The sequence below is a fragment of the Phoca vitulina genome, unplaced genomic scaffold (genome assembly GCF_004348235.1).
Source record: "Phoca vitulina isolate PV1807 unplaced genomic scaffold, GSC_HSeal_1.0 scaffold81, whole genome shotgun sequence".
NCBI lineage: Eukaryota > Metazoa > Chordata > Mammalia > Carnivora > Phocidae > Phoca > Phoca vitulina.
Genome location: NW_022589784.1, coordinates 3504996 through 3517428, shown reverse-complemented (window position 1 = coordinate 3517428; position 12433 = coordinate 3504996). Strand labels below are relative to the sequence as shown.

The 12433-nt window shown below is 54.0% G+C and overlaps 2 protein-coding genes across 4 annotated transcripts in view; one reads left to right on the top strand and one right to left on the bottom strand.

Moving 5' to 3' along the window:
* UHRF1 (ubiquitin like with PHD and ring finger domains 1) overlaps window positions 1-2200 on the bottom strand; it is a 29892-nt gene extending 27692 nt beyond the window's left edge. Inside the window, exons 1-2 of one of the 3 annotated variants that reach the window (XM_032394678.1) lie at window positions 2076-2200; window positions 598-764 (exon numbers count right to left, since the gene is read on the bottom strand). In XM_032394678.1, coding sequence (XP_032250569.1) covers window positions 598-750 — 153 coding nt within the window. In that variant the 5' untranslated portion in view covers window positions 751-764; window positions 2076-2200. Of the gene's footprint in view, window positions 1-597; window positions 765-1439; window positions 1509-2075 lie in introns of those variants that run through there. The other 2 variants (XM_032394676.1, XM_032394677.1) reach the window with 2 other exon arrangements.
* A 3242-nt stretch (window positions 2201-5442) lies between these two features.
* ARRDC5 (arrestin domain containing 5) overlaps window positions 5443-12433 on the top strand; it is a 10164-nt gene continuing 3173 nt past the window's right edge. The window contains exons 1-2 of the mRNA XM_032394733.1: window positions 5443-5695; window positions 7360-7565. Coding sequence (XP_032250624.1) covers window positions 5443-5695; window positions 7360-7565 — 459 coding nt within the window. The remainder of the gene's footprint in view (window positions 5696-7359; window positions 7566-12433) is intronic.

The following is a 12433-nucleotide window of genomic DNA, read 5'->3' as shown; positions in this document are numbered from 1 at the left end:
GAGAAAGCAAGGGTGGCCATTTTAAACGCTACCAGGGGCCGGGGAGAGAGCAAGAAGAGAGGATACAGAAAAGCGGGGCCCGCAGACCCCGAGGAAAGCACGAGCTCCTGGCAGAAATTCCTGACCAGCAAGCGCCATCTCCAGCCTCTGAACAAGCTGATCCAAATTTCTCGAAAACAGACCCTGTGGAGTCAAACTCTAAATAGGTGCAAGGTGTGGGGTCATCCGTGTGTGTTTCAAAGAAAAACCTGGTCCCTTCCGTCCTACTGTCTGAGAATGGATTCTAGGCTCTTCCTCGAAATTCATCAGTCCTCCATTGGCCACCTCCAACTTCCTTTTCTAGAAATTATATTGAGAGAACCTTCAAAAAAACAGGGGAGGTAGACTTAAAAGCCCAAAAGCTACGGACTGGAGTGCCAGCTTCCTGCCCGGTATGTCGATCTGCAAGTGGAGCCTTTGTTCCTGGCTCAGGCATTTGAGGTTTCTGTGGAGACGTGAAGCGGGACCGGACGAGGGGCGGGGAGAGTATATGTACGATGCCTGGACCAGGCAAGAACAAAGGTGCTGGGCGGGCGGCAGCCGGCAGGGCGGGTTTACCTGCTTGCCCCTGTAGAAAAGCCTCTGCAGGCCTGGCTCCACGTGGAACAGCTCCTGGATCTTCCTCCTCAGCTCCTCCACCTTGGTCAGCCTGGACAGTGAGTCCACAGTGTGGGCCACCTTCCCGTCCATGGTGCGAACCTGGATCCACATGGTATCTGCTGGTGCTGAAGGCGAGAGAGCGGGACCCCTGGGTCAGTGGCACGTGCTGCTGCCGCCACCACACCGTGCCATGCTCAGGTCATCTTGGCTTTTGTCCAGTCTGTGGACACTAGGAAACTCCCAGGACGCCCTCCCAGCGCGCTGGTCCGCGGAAGAGCCACAGCTGACCAGGGCCCCGCGGAGTAAATGAAGAAATTAACGCATTAATGACCAGCAACGGCGCAGGAACGAGGAGGGAGGGGAAGGCAAACGGCATCTCGGACCACTCAGTCCAACCCACTCCGTCTTTCACGGCGGGGGCGTGGGGGGGGGGGAGACACACAAGATCCAGAGAAGTAAGGAGGACACAGCCAAATAGCGAGGAACCAAGTTTCTTCGTTCGTTCATTGATTCATTCATTGATTCATTGATTCATTCATTCATCCATTCCTTGGATTAATACTGACGCAAGAGGAAAACCCAAAAGTCCGGCGCGGGTTGGAACTTCAGAAGTCCCAGTAACTCAACTAAGTGTGACCGAAGGGGAAGGACCACCCCCCCCCGACCCTGGAGCCCCCAACCCTGGGTGCCCGCGGCCCCCGCCGCCCCCCGCGCGCGTGCGCGACACTGCCGGCCCCCGCGGTGGCCATGGCAACCGGCCGCCCCGTCCCGGCCACCCCCGCGCGCGCCGCGCTTCTCACCTCGGCCCGGCGGCGGCCTCACGCGCAGGCTCGCGTTCCCGGGACCCCGACCCACGAGCCCAGAGTCCCTCTTATTCTCCCGCCCGCTCGCTCGGGCCACGCCAACTAGCCCACGCCCACCCCCACCGCCGGGACAGGCCGAGGGGCCCCGCGCGCCAAGTCCCGCCCCCTTCACTTGAGCCGACTCGCTCATTGGCTCCGCCGCGCCCGGCTGCCCCGCCCCGCCCGCTCCCCATTGGCCCAGGCGCGCCCGGGGAACTAAGGGCGCGCGAAATCGGGCTCGGGCGCGACAATTGAATCCCGGGGCAGCCCGCGCGCAGGCGCGGAGCCTGACATCCTCCCCTGTGGCTCGCCAGGCCCTCCCCCACCCGGCCGGCGCGACCCCCGCGGGGCTCTGGGTATGTTCCTCTCGCCCCTGCCGGCGCCCGGGCTGCGGGGGACGACTCCCGAGGGCCGGCGGGGCGGGGGCAGAGCCCGAGACGGCGTGGAGAACAGCCACGCTACGGGGCACGCGTGCGCCGGTACTGGCCGCGCGTCCCCGGGCCGCTCCCGAAAGTTTTGCAAAGTCTCCGCGCCCGGTGCCGCCGGGCCCTTCCACCGGCCCAGGATGGCACCCCGATCAGTCCGCAGGCTCACCTCTCCGGCCGCCCCGATCCACTCTCCTGCCTGCGCGCCTGGCCCGGCTGGGGATGGCGATAGAGACGCGTGCGTGGCCCCGGACCCCGCGCGGACCTGCCTGCGACCCGGAACGCCTGGACGGCCACCACTGCCCGCCGCGCTGCCAGCTGCTCTGATTTTTTTTCCCGCGAAAACTCGGCGTTTGGGAGTTGCGGGGCCGCGGGAGGCCGCGCCAGGGGCGGGCTCCTGCTTGGTGATTGGCCGCCGCAGTGGCGGGAAGCGAGAAAGGGGGTGGGGGGCGCCCCCTCCTCCGTCCACCCCCACTCCGCCCAGCGGGCCACGGCCCCGCCCAGCCCTGCGCGCTCTGCTGGGCGCACCCAGTGTGCGACCCGGCCCAGTGGCGGGAGCTGGGTACCCCCCCCGACTCTGCGTGTCCCTCAGGAGCCCTAAGTACCCCCCGGGGCAGGGACCCCGGGTAGAGTCCCCCAGACCTTTTAAGTCCTTTTCCACAGCCCCTCTCCCGGGGCACGGGCATGCGCTGACCAGTAGGGCAAGGAAGGCCGGAATCAATGTTTAAACACAGCAGTAGAATGTGGGGGCCCCTCTCGAGACCGCCTGTACCCCGATGGCCAGCCTGATCGCCCCACGCTCCATTTCCTGGCGTCAGGGCCTGCTAGAGCTCCCCACCCTACCCACCCGCAGGGCTTGTTTGCTGGGTTTTCCCGCCTCGTTTTCCCGCCTTCTCCCGCTGTCCAGGCGGGCAGGACTGCCCTGCCCCCTCCACCCTGCCTGCTCGGCTCTGGCCAGTCTTGGCGGGCACACAGTGACCCATGCTGGGCACCTACAAAGTGCCTGGACACAGTGTTCGGAGCTGGGGGGGCGGCAACAATGGACAAGGCCAACCCTGTTGGTGGTCTCCAGAAGGGTAATTTCTTCTCTGGAGAGACAGGCAAAAAATGAATAAGTAAAGCAAATCATTTCAGATACCACTGCGTGCAATGAAGACAGGACAGTAGCTGGAGAGGCATGTGGGGGTGCGCAGAGAGGACATTCTGGTTGAGGTGGGCCTCTCTGAACGGATGACATTTGAGCTGAGATCTGAGATAGAAACCAAAGACAGATGGGTCGAGGAGGGACGGGCAAGCTTAGAGGCCGGAAAAGGCTTAGAAATGTAGGGGGAGCAGTCAGGAGGCCAGTGTAGCAGGGCAGAGAGGGGACGAGGTCAGAGAGGTGTCATCTAAGGCCTCAAGGGGGCCTTTGGTCTTTATCTCTTGAGAGCAGTGAGCAGCACGGGAAGGCTGTAAGCAGAAGAGTGATGACCTCCGACTTCTGTGTGTACAGCTTTCTCTGGACCCGAGCACAGTCCCTTCTAGGCACTGGTCCTTCTGCTGTTCTTTCCCCAAGTGGTAGGCAGAAGAATGTCCCCCCTCTCCCAAAGCTAGTCATATCCTAATCCCTGAGCCTGTGAATATGGTAGCTTCCGTGGCAAAAGGGACTTTGCAGATGAGATCAAATTAAAGATCTTCGGGTGGGGGAGAGTATCCTAGATGATCCAGGCTGGTCCAAAATCATCACAAGGGTCCTAACAAGTGAAAGAGGCAAAAGGGCCAAGTCAGAGAAGGAGAAGTGACAAGGGAAGTAGAGGTTGGAATGATGAGACCCAACAGACAAGGAATGTGGGAAACCTATAGAGGCCAGAAAAGATGAGGGACAGATTCTCTCCTAGAACCCTAGAACACCTTGATTTTAGCTGCTTAAGACCCATTTTGGACTTCTGACCTCCAGAACTGTAGGAGAATAAATTTGTGTTTTTTATAAGCCACTAAAATTGTGGGGATTTGTTATAGAAGTCATAGGGAACAGATAGAGTCCAAAATACAAAGTCCAGAATTTGCTGCTAACTTTCTCCAACTTCAGGACTCCGTCTGTGCTACTCAGTGTCTTTCTGGACCCACAGTCATCAGCCGAGTATAGACCACAATCTCAGGGACGGGCAGGTATCAGGCAGGCCTCCCTGAGTCTGGGAGGCAGATGAGATCTTTCACATTGAGAATCGGCCACGGGAACCTGGCCTATTCCTGGTGAGAGCATATCATTTGTTTGCACATACTATTGCAAAAACCCAACAGGACCAAAAGAGGGAATACGTTCTTCAGGTGTATTTGGAGCAGGGCTCAGCCCAGGCCCCTTGGATATCTCAAGTCAAGTAACTCAAAAAGAGGTCTGGTTTTCCCTGCAGAAAGAAATGAGGGCCCCATTTCTCCAGTCATTTTGAGAAAGTTGGAGAGGCTGCCTAGGTTCGTTAACAAACATGAGTGAAAGACTATGCCAGGCCTCTCCAGAAGAAGCTTACAAACCACTCAGGGAGACAAGATGGCAATGTCTACAAAAGACATCACATGAAATAATAAAGCGAGATACAACAAAGACAATGAAGGAGGCCTGCTAGAGTCTGGAGAATGGACACTTCCTGACACCTCTTCTGCTCCAGTGGCCCTCCTGCTTAGGCATCAGCCCATGGGCGAGTTAGGCACCAGGAAACCCATCAGAGGGCGAAAGGCCTCAGTTTCCTTTTTGCAAAATGATATATTCTTGAAGGTCGTTAAGTCACTCAACAAACCTATTGACACCCCTCTTGTCTGAACCAGGCCCGGAGTAAAGCAGACGTTGGTGGGCACAAAGCTTACAGAGACTAAGTCCCACCCTGCAAGAACTTCCCATTCAATGGGGGAGACACAGGTGTAAAGAGAAATGTCAGATGTGTAAGGAGATGGTGTTCGTGTTTAGATGGAGGACACAGTGCTCTAAGCATTCAGTCAGGACACACCAGATTTCATGTCCTGGCCATATCTATAATTTTTTTCTAACAGGGACTGGTTGGTATAGAGAGAGAGCCATTAAAATGACAATGACTGTGTATGAGCTTAACGAGTGTATGAACCCTGAGAAGCGCACATACCACATTTGGGGGCCATCTGTTAGAGCAGAAAAGACCTTGGGGCTCATTCCTCATTCCTCCCCATCTCTAAGTAGAGCTCATAAGGAGCTCTTCCCACCCAGGCCTCTAACCTCCCGGCATGATGACAGGTGTTCCCTATGGGGCAGGAACACTAGGGCCTTGCGGTTGGTTTGGCTTATTTATCTGTTATTTCCTAGGAAAAAGGGGTCAGGCTATCATTTCATACACCAGTGAGGACTTTGGAATTCCCAAGCTGTCCCACCCCTGCACAACAGCCTCATCTCCCATCCCGGCCACTAGGGACACCCTTCCCAGAACGCTGGCTGGATGATGTCACAGACAGGTGACCTCACTGCGGCAAAGGAACCGGAAATCTCAGTGGCATGGGGGGACAGGGAGAATATTTCTCTACCACCCCAACCCCCCATGTCTGTGGTGAAGTCGATCGAATTAGTGTTGCCCAAGGATGCAGTCTACCTAGCCGGCTCCAGCATAAAAGGGCAAGTGGTTCTAATCCTGAACAGCACCCTGGTGGACCCTATTGTAAAGGTGGAGCTCGTGGGAAGGGGTTATGTGGAGTGGAATGAAGAAATCGGGGCATCCCGTGATTATAGTAGAGATGTTATTTGCAACAACAAGGCCGACTACGTGCACAAGATGAAGACATTCCCAGTAGAGGGTAAGGACAAAGCCAGCAGCCAACTCTAGCCCTAATAGGAACCTGGGTCTGGAAGGTAAACACATCTGCTAGTGGATCAGCAAACCCCCAGGGATACCAGAAATGGGCAGAGGCCTGGTTCCTCCCCAGGAGGGAAGCTATGTATAACAATGACCATCAGATACACATTAACACGAAAATAATAAGACACGAGGAGCTGATCAGAACCCAGATATTCGAAATGAACTTTCAAAGTTGTTTCCCCGGGGGGAAAAAAATGCTATCCTTAGCCCAATGACCACTTGGGAAGGCCAATAAAAAAAAAATCTGTCTTGTTATTTGACAGATAAATCTCCCTCTGGCAGTGAAATGCCAAGGAGACAAAAGAAGGAGTCCTATGGTCCCAGGGAAAGAGAGAGGAGGTTATTCTAGGGAGAGAATAACCAGGCCCCAACTCCAGCAGGTTCAGATCCACGGTCTGGACAGACGTCAGGGAGGCTGAGCTGCCTGGGAGCCGCATGTCCTTTCCAAAATGTGTTCATGGGAGTGTTCCCAGGTATGCCACAACTCTCGGCCAACGCCTGGCTGAACAAAGTTTAATTTTAGACTTTTAAAATTTTTAGATTGGGAGGTCATGGAGAGGTCTCTTCGAAGAGGGAACTGAGCTCAGATCTGAGTGACGGGAAGGACACCAGCCGTGCAGATATCTAGGGGAGGAATGGCAACATACCAGCCCTTACTGCTCAGCAGTCCTGTTGCCTCTCTGTGTCCCATTAACCCATCTGGAAAATGGGAACCAGAAAAAGGGATCACTCATAAGATTGCTTTGAGGACTTAGTGACTGAATGGCATATAAAGGGCTTAGAATAGTGTGGGGCATACAGTAAGTGCTCTGTAAGTGTTTTTTCAACCCAAACACTTCCCATCCTAACACCCCCAGCATCAGGTACCACCCTTTCCCATTGCCAAGCATTTCCCCTCAAATGCATAAGCCCAAGCCTCTGACAGATTCATTCATTTATTTCGCAAACACTTATTGAGCACCTTCTGCACACGGCACTGGGCCACGGGCTGGGGGTGGGGCAATGGATAAAACAAACAAGGTCCCTGGAGTCACTGGGATTGCCATCCAGTGGGCAAGACACAATAATGAGAGGTTTTTGGACGAATGAAAGAAACAAATAAAATGGGGGAGGTTGCAGAAATGGGGGCCGTGTGAGTTTCTCCCTGGTCCTCAGTTGCCACTCAACCAATGTTAAGCACCTACTATATGCTGCGCACTGAAGGCCAAGCTCTGTGAGGGCAGGGAGCTGTGCTGGCCCTGCTCACTGCTGAAAATAATGCCTAAAACAGCCTCTGGCCCACAGAAAGAGGCTCAAGAGGGGTTTGTTAAACCAATGTGCTGGACCTCCAGTTTCTCAGACCCAGAGTAGGGGTGAGCAGCCCAGCCACCTCACCCACCCAGGCATCTCCCTCCAGCCCAGCTGAGGCCTAGGCCTAATATTTGTGGATCATGCAGATCCCTAAAAGCACAGAACCCAGCCTAGCTCAGGGACAGGTGGGCCAGGCCCAGAACAAAGCCCCTGCCAAAACAACAAATAAAGAAGGGGGGGTTAAAAAAAAAAAAAAAAAAAAGGAAAAAGATTCTAGAACCTTCTGATGGCCTCGGTGTGTTTTGCTTTCAGATAATTGGTTAAGTGCAGGCAGCCACACCTTTGACTTCCATTTCAGCTTACCTCCCAGGCTTCCTTCTACCTTCGCCAGCAAAATTGGCCACGTCTTCTACTTCGTGCAAGCCTCCTGCATGGGCCGGGAGCACATTCTGGCGAAGAAGAGAATGTACTTGTTGGTTCAAGGGACTTCGGACTTCCACAAAGAAAACCCATTGCAGGTAGTGATGGGGGAGGGGCAGCGGTGGGGCTTGTCCTCCAAGCTCACCAGAGGCAGGTGGGAGGGCAGGGAATAGAGCCGGCCCCTACCAGGAAGAAGGAAAGGTGGTGATGGCTCCCCCGGGGGGTCCAGCGAGTTCTCAAAAGGTGAATCTGAAACCAGGGTAGGAACAAAGCCAGCGGGGGCCCCTCAACCAGGATAATCCTGCCTCCCCAGGGGGCACCGGGTGGTGTCTGGAACATCTACAGTTGACAGGACTGGGGGGGCTGCTGGCCATCGAGGTGGTGGGGGCCAGGGGTGCTGCTCAATACCCCACAGATCCCAGGACACCCCCCCCCAGAGAATGACTGGGCCCCAATGTCCTTGACCCTATAGTAAGTCAAGGCTGTTCAGAGGCCTCCCCTGTGACCTGGGGGTGGGAGGCCTGGACGCCCGGTGACACTGCAGGGTCTTTGAGCCCTTAGACAACAGAGATGGTGCCCCCACCAAAAGAAGCAAGGAAAAGGGGTGGCTTGTGGTCTGGCTGAGCAGAGGAGGAGATTTTCTGGATGGTTCCTGGAGGCCCAGGTGCAGAAGTAGAAGTCGAGGTGGGTGGAGTGACGTTGGCCCCAAGTCACTCCCCTGGGGACTCTGTTATTAGAGCATGGTGGCTGAGACGGAGGTGGGGGTTGGATTTTAGTTTTCAAGATCCAGGTAAAAATCCCAGAGCCCCCACCTTCCTGTTGTGCGACCCTCTGCAAATGACATTGCCTCTCTGTGCCTCTGTCTCCTCATCTGTGAAATGGACAGAGAGATAGTGCCTAGCTTGCCGAACTTCCCACAGTGCCTGGCACGGGTTGGGGGATGGGCCCCAAGAATCTTGCTGCTTCCGCCACCAGTGTCACAGGGATCGTCTCGAGCCCGGCCAACCTCCTGGGATGGTCCTGGAGGGTCCCAGGAAGGGCAGATGCTTGGAGGGGTGGAACAGCCCTGGGATGACCAGACCTGAGCTCAAGGCCCGCTTGACCACCTGCTCCCTGTGTTACCCTGAGCAGACTATGGCCCTTCTCTGGCCTTCCCTTCAGAGCTAATCTAGAGTGCAGGGGGCACGAGGCAGAAGCTGGGGTGAAATGTTGGGGTTGGGTGAGACCCAGCCTGAGATTTCGTTGACAGATACTTCATTAGCTAGATGGCCTTGGGCAATTCACAACACCTCCCAGAGCCTTGACTGTCCTGATCTGTACAATGAGAAGAATAATACCTCCCTTGATGGGTGCCCATGAAGACCGCGAAGTGCTCAGCACGGTGTCTGCGCACCCAGGAGGTGCCCCCGTAAGTGGGAAGATCTAAAAATCAAGATCGTAGCAGCAACAGGAGTTATTACAGATAAGTTTTGAGGATATGAAAATAGCGTGTTTTTTCAACTACTCCGTACTGTCTTAACCAGACTGGGCAAGGGAGGCCCTTTGGAGGAGGTGACATTTTAGCAGAGAACTGAAAGAGCAGAGGCGGGGAAACCATGGGGATATCTGGGGTGGAGGGTTCCAGATGGAGGGAACAGCCCGTGCAAAGGCCCTGGGGCAAGACTGTGCCTGGCGTGTTGGATGAACAGTGAGGGGGCCACATGGCTGCAACAGAGTGAAGGAGGAAGCAAGAGGGAAGAAGGTAAGGGCAGGGAGGTAATAAGAGGCCTCAGGAAGACTTGGACTTTAACCTGATGCAGGTAAGAGCCCTGGTGGGCAAGGGGTCATCATTGGATTCCCTCTGGCTGCTTTGGGGAGGATAGATAGTGGGGGGCAGGGGGAGGGCAGGAGCTGGGGGACCAGGACAGAGGTTATCACTCTGGTGCAGTGAGCCATGATGGGGCTCAACCAGGTAGAGGCAGAGTCTTTTTTTTTTTTTTTTAAGATTTTTATTTATTTATTGAGAGAGAGAGAGAATGATAGAGAGCATGAGCAGGGAAGAGGGTCAGAGGGAGAAGCAGACCCCCTTGCTGAGCGGGGAGCCTGATGCGGGACTCGATCCCAGGACTTCAGGATCATGACCTGAGCCGAAGGCAGTCGCTCAACCAACTGAGCCACCCAGGCGCCCTGAGGCAGAGTCTTTTAAGATTCATAAAAATTATTTGAGAGAGAGAGAGAGAGCGCGTGCAAGCAGAAGGAAGAGCAGAGAGGGAGAGAGAATCTGAAGGAGACTCCATGCTGAGCTCAGAACCTGACGTAGGGCTTAATCCCACAAACACCAGATCATGACCTGAGCTGAAACCAAGAGTTAGACACTTAATCAACTGAGCCACCCAGGCACCCCCGGGTAGAGGCAGAGTCTTGACCTCCAACAGTCTGTCCTCGGAGCGGCCAGAGACAGTCAGGTGATGACCTTCCTCTGCGCCCACAGCCCTCCCGGTCTCCCATTTCATTGAGGGTAAAGGCCAAAGTACCCCCCCGTCCACAGAGCCCTGCATGACCTGCCCCCTCTCCCCTTCGCTTTCTCTGCTCCCGCCAAACAGGTCTCCTTGCTGTTCCCTCCAATATACCAGGCCTGGTTCTGCCCCAGGGCCTTTGCATAGGCTGTTGCCTTCCACCTGGAACACTATAATATGACCTTCCTATCCTTCCCCCTCATCCTTCAGATCTTTGTTCAGAAGCCATGTAGGCACTCACCTGGCTAAGTAAACTCTCACAACCCCAACAGAGGGCAATTTAGCTGTATCTATTCAAATTAAAATGAACATGCACTTTGCCCCAACCATTTCCCTTCTAGAAATTTCTCCTACTGATATTCTTTCACTTGTGACCTCCCACAGCAATGTTTTCGCGGCAAGAAATTGGAATCAGCCTAAATGTTCATTGCTAAGGGAATTAAAGTAGCAAAGGAATATTCAAAGGAATGCGCTATAGGTAAGTTAGAGAGAAACAGAGGCAGAACAAGGCAGCTCTTAGCATCAGGACCTCTACTAAGTCACTGGGTTCAGTGAGCACAGCAAAGTTCAGAACAAGCGAGAAATGTACTTCCTTGCAGGTGTAACAAACGTGTCCGGAAGGAGATCACAGAAACAAGCAACAGACATGCCCCCCCGGGAGGGGAGCCGGGGAGCTAGGAGGAGCAAACATTTTCCCCTTCCAATTGTTTTCAACAGCTTTATTGAGCTATAATTCACATATCTTATAATCTACCCGTTGAAAGTGTACAATTGAATGACTTCCCGTGTGTTCACAGAGTTGTGTGGCCATCACCAACTGCCGATTTTAGAATACTCTCATCACACCAAAAGGAAATCTTGGATCCCTTAGCTGTCACCCCTCGAATTCCCCACACTCCCTCCCCCAGGCCGTGGTAACCACGAATCCCCTTCCTCTCTCTGTGGATTTGCCTGTTCTGGACATTTCATGGAAACGGAATCGTACGATATGGACGCTTTTTGCGTCTGGCTGATTCCACTCACCTTTGTAGCGTAGGTCGGTGTCTCATCCCTTTTTACCGCTGAATGACATTCCATTGCGCAGCTGGACCCCATTTCGTGTATCCATTCGTGCATTGATGGATACTTGGGTTGTTTCCACTTCTTGGCTACTGTGAATCACGCCTCTGCAAATTCCCTTACATGTTTGCATGGATGTATCTTCTTGTTTCTCTTGGCTAGATACCTGGAGTGCAATTGCTGGTCAGATGATCACTCCCTTGAACATTTAAGGAACCCCCAGCCTGTTTTCCACAGTGGCTGGACTGTTTTTACGTTTCCTCCAGCACTGCACATGGGCTCCAATTTCCCCACCTCCTCTCCACTCTTTGTACCTTTAGAATCTTGAAAGACAGAACTGTGTTGTCTCTTCCGACAGTCGGTACCATTTGGGAAAGGAGCTTGTCCCAGAGACATTTCCTAAACATTGGCTCCAAGGGAGCCCCCACCGTACCTCTCCTTAGTTCACACCCCTGGTTTGCCTCCAGCCACAACCTCATCACTGTCCCTATCAGAAATGACCTGTTTCATTTTCAGTGAGCCGACTGTGTGTCCGTCTCCCCTCCCCTCCCCCTCCTTTGCCAGCGCAGGGACCAGGCTGGTCTTAATTGCTATGGGTTTTCCTTGGACTTGTCACCAAGTTGACGACAATAAATACTGTTTGGGTGAATCCCCCCAAAGCTTCACACATGCCAAAGGAATGCGGGGCTCCCAAACACTCCCAGATCCAGGAAATCCAGTGTTGGGTGTGTATCCCCGACATTATTGGGAATCAGGGCGCTTTGGCCACCCTGCCTGACCTCGCGTGGGGGTCTCCACTGGGCTACTGTTGGAATTGCTGGGCCCCTCTCTCAGGTGCAGGCCGGGACTACCGGCTTGGCCTTGAGTTAGGGCAGCAAGTTCCTCAATGCCCGCAGGGTCCTAACGCATGCGAGGAATTTTCGAATAAGACTGGAGGGATTTAGAATAAAACTGCCTGCAATTAGCCTCCTGGAGGAGAGGGAGGGAGGGGACCGCTGAGGAGGCAAGGGGGCCAGAGGCAAGGGTAGAGGTGAGGTCACCTGGTGTCAGGGGTCAGCCCCAGGTCTCCCAAGAGGAAAGGCATCCGATCCGGAGCAGCGTTTTTCAAACCCCAGGTCACGACCAGATCATGGGTTGCAAAATCAGTTTAGCGGGGTGCAAGTATATTTGTATAAAATGAAAGAATACGCAAGACCAAACTAGAAAATATCAGAAAAAAAGTTAATTTTGTGGGTTGCAAACATTGTGTGTGTTTTTTTTCAATAGAATAAGAGAACAGAGAATAAAATAAGTAGAACAGGAAGTGAAGAAAATATGGTTGGTGGCTTGCAATCGACTTTTTTTTTTTAAGATTTTATTTATTCATTTGACAGAGAGGGAGACAGCAAGAGAGGGAACACAAGCAGGGGGAG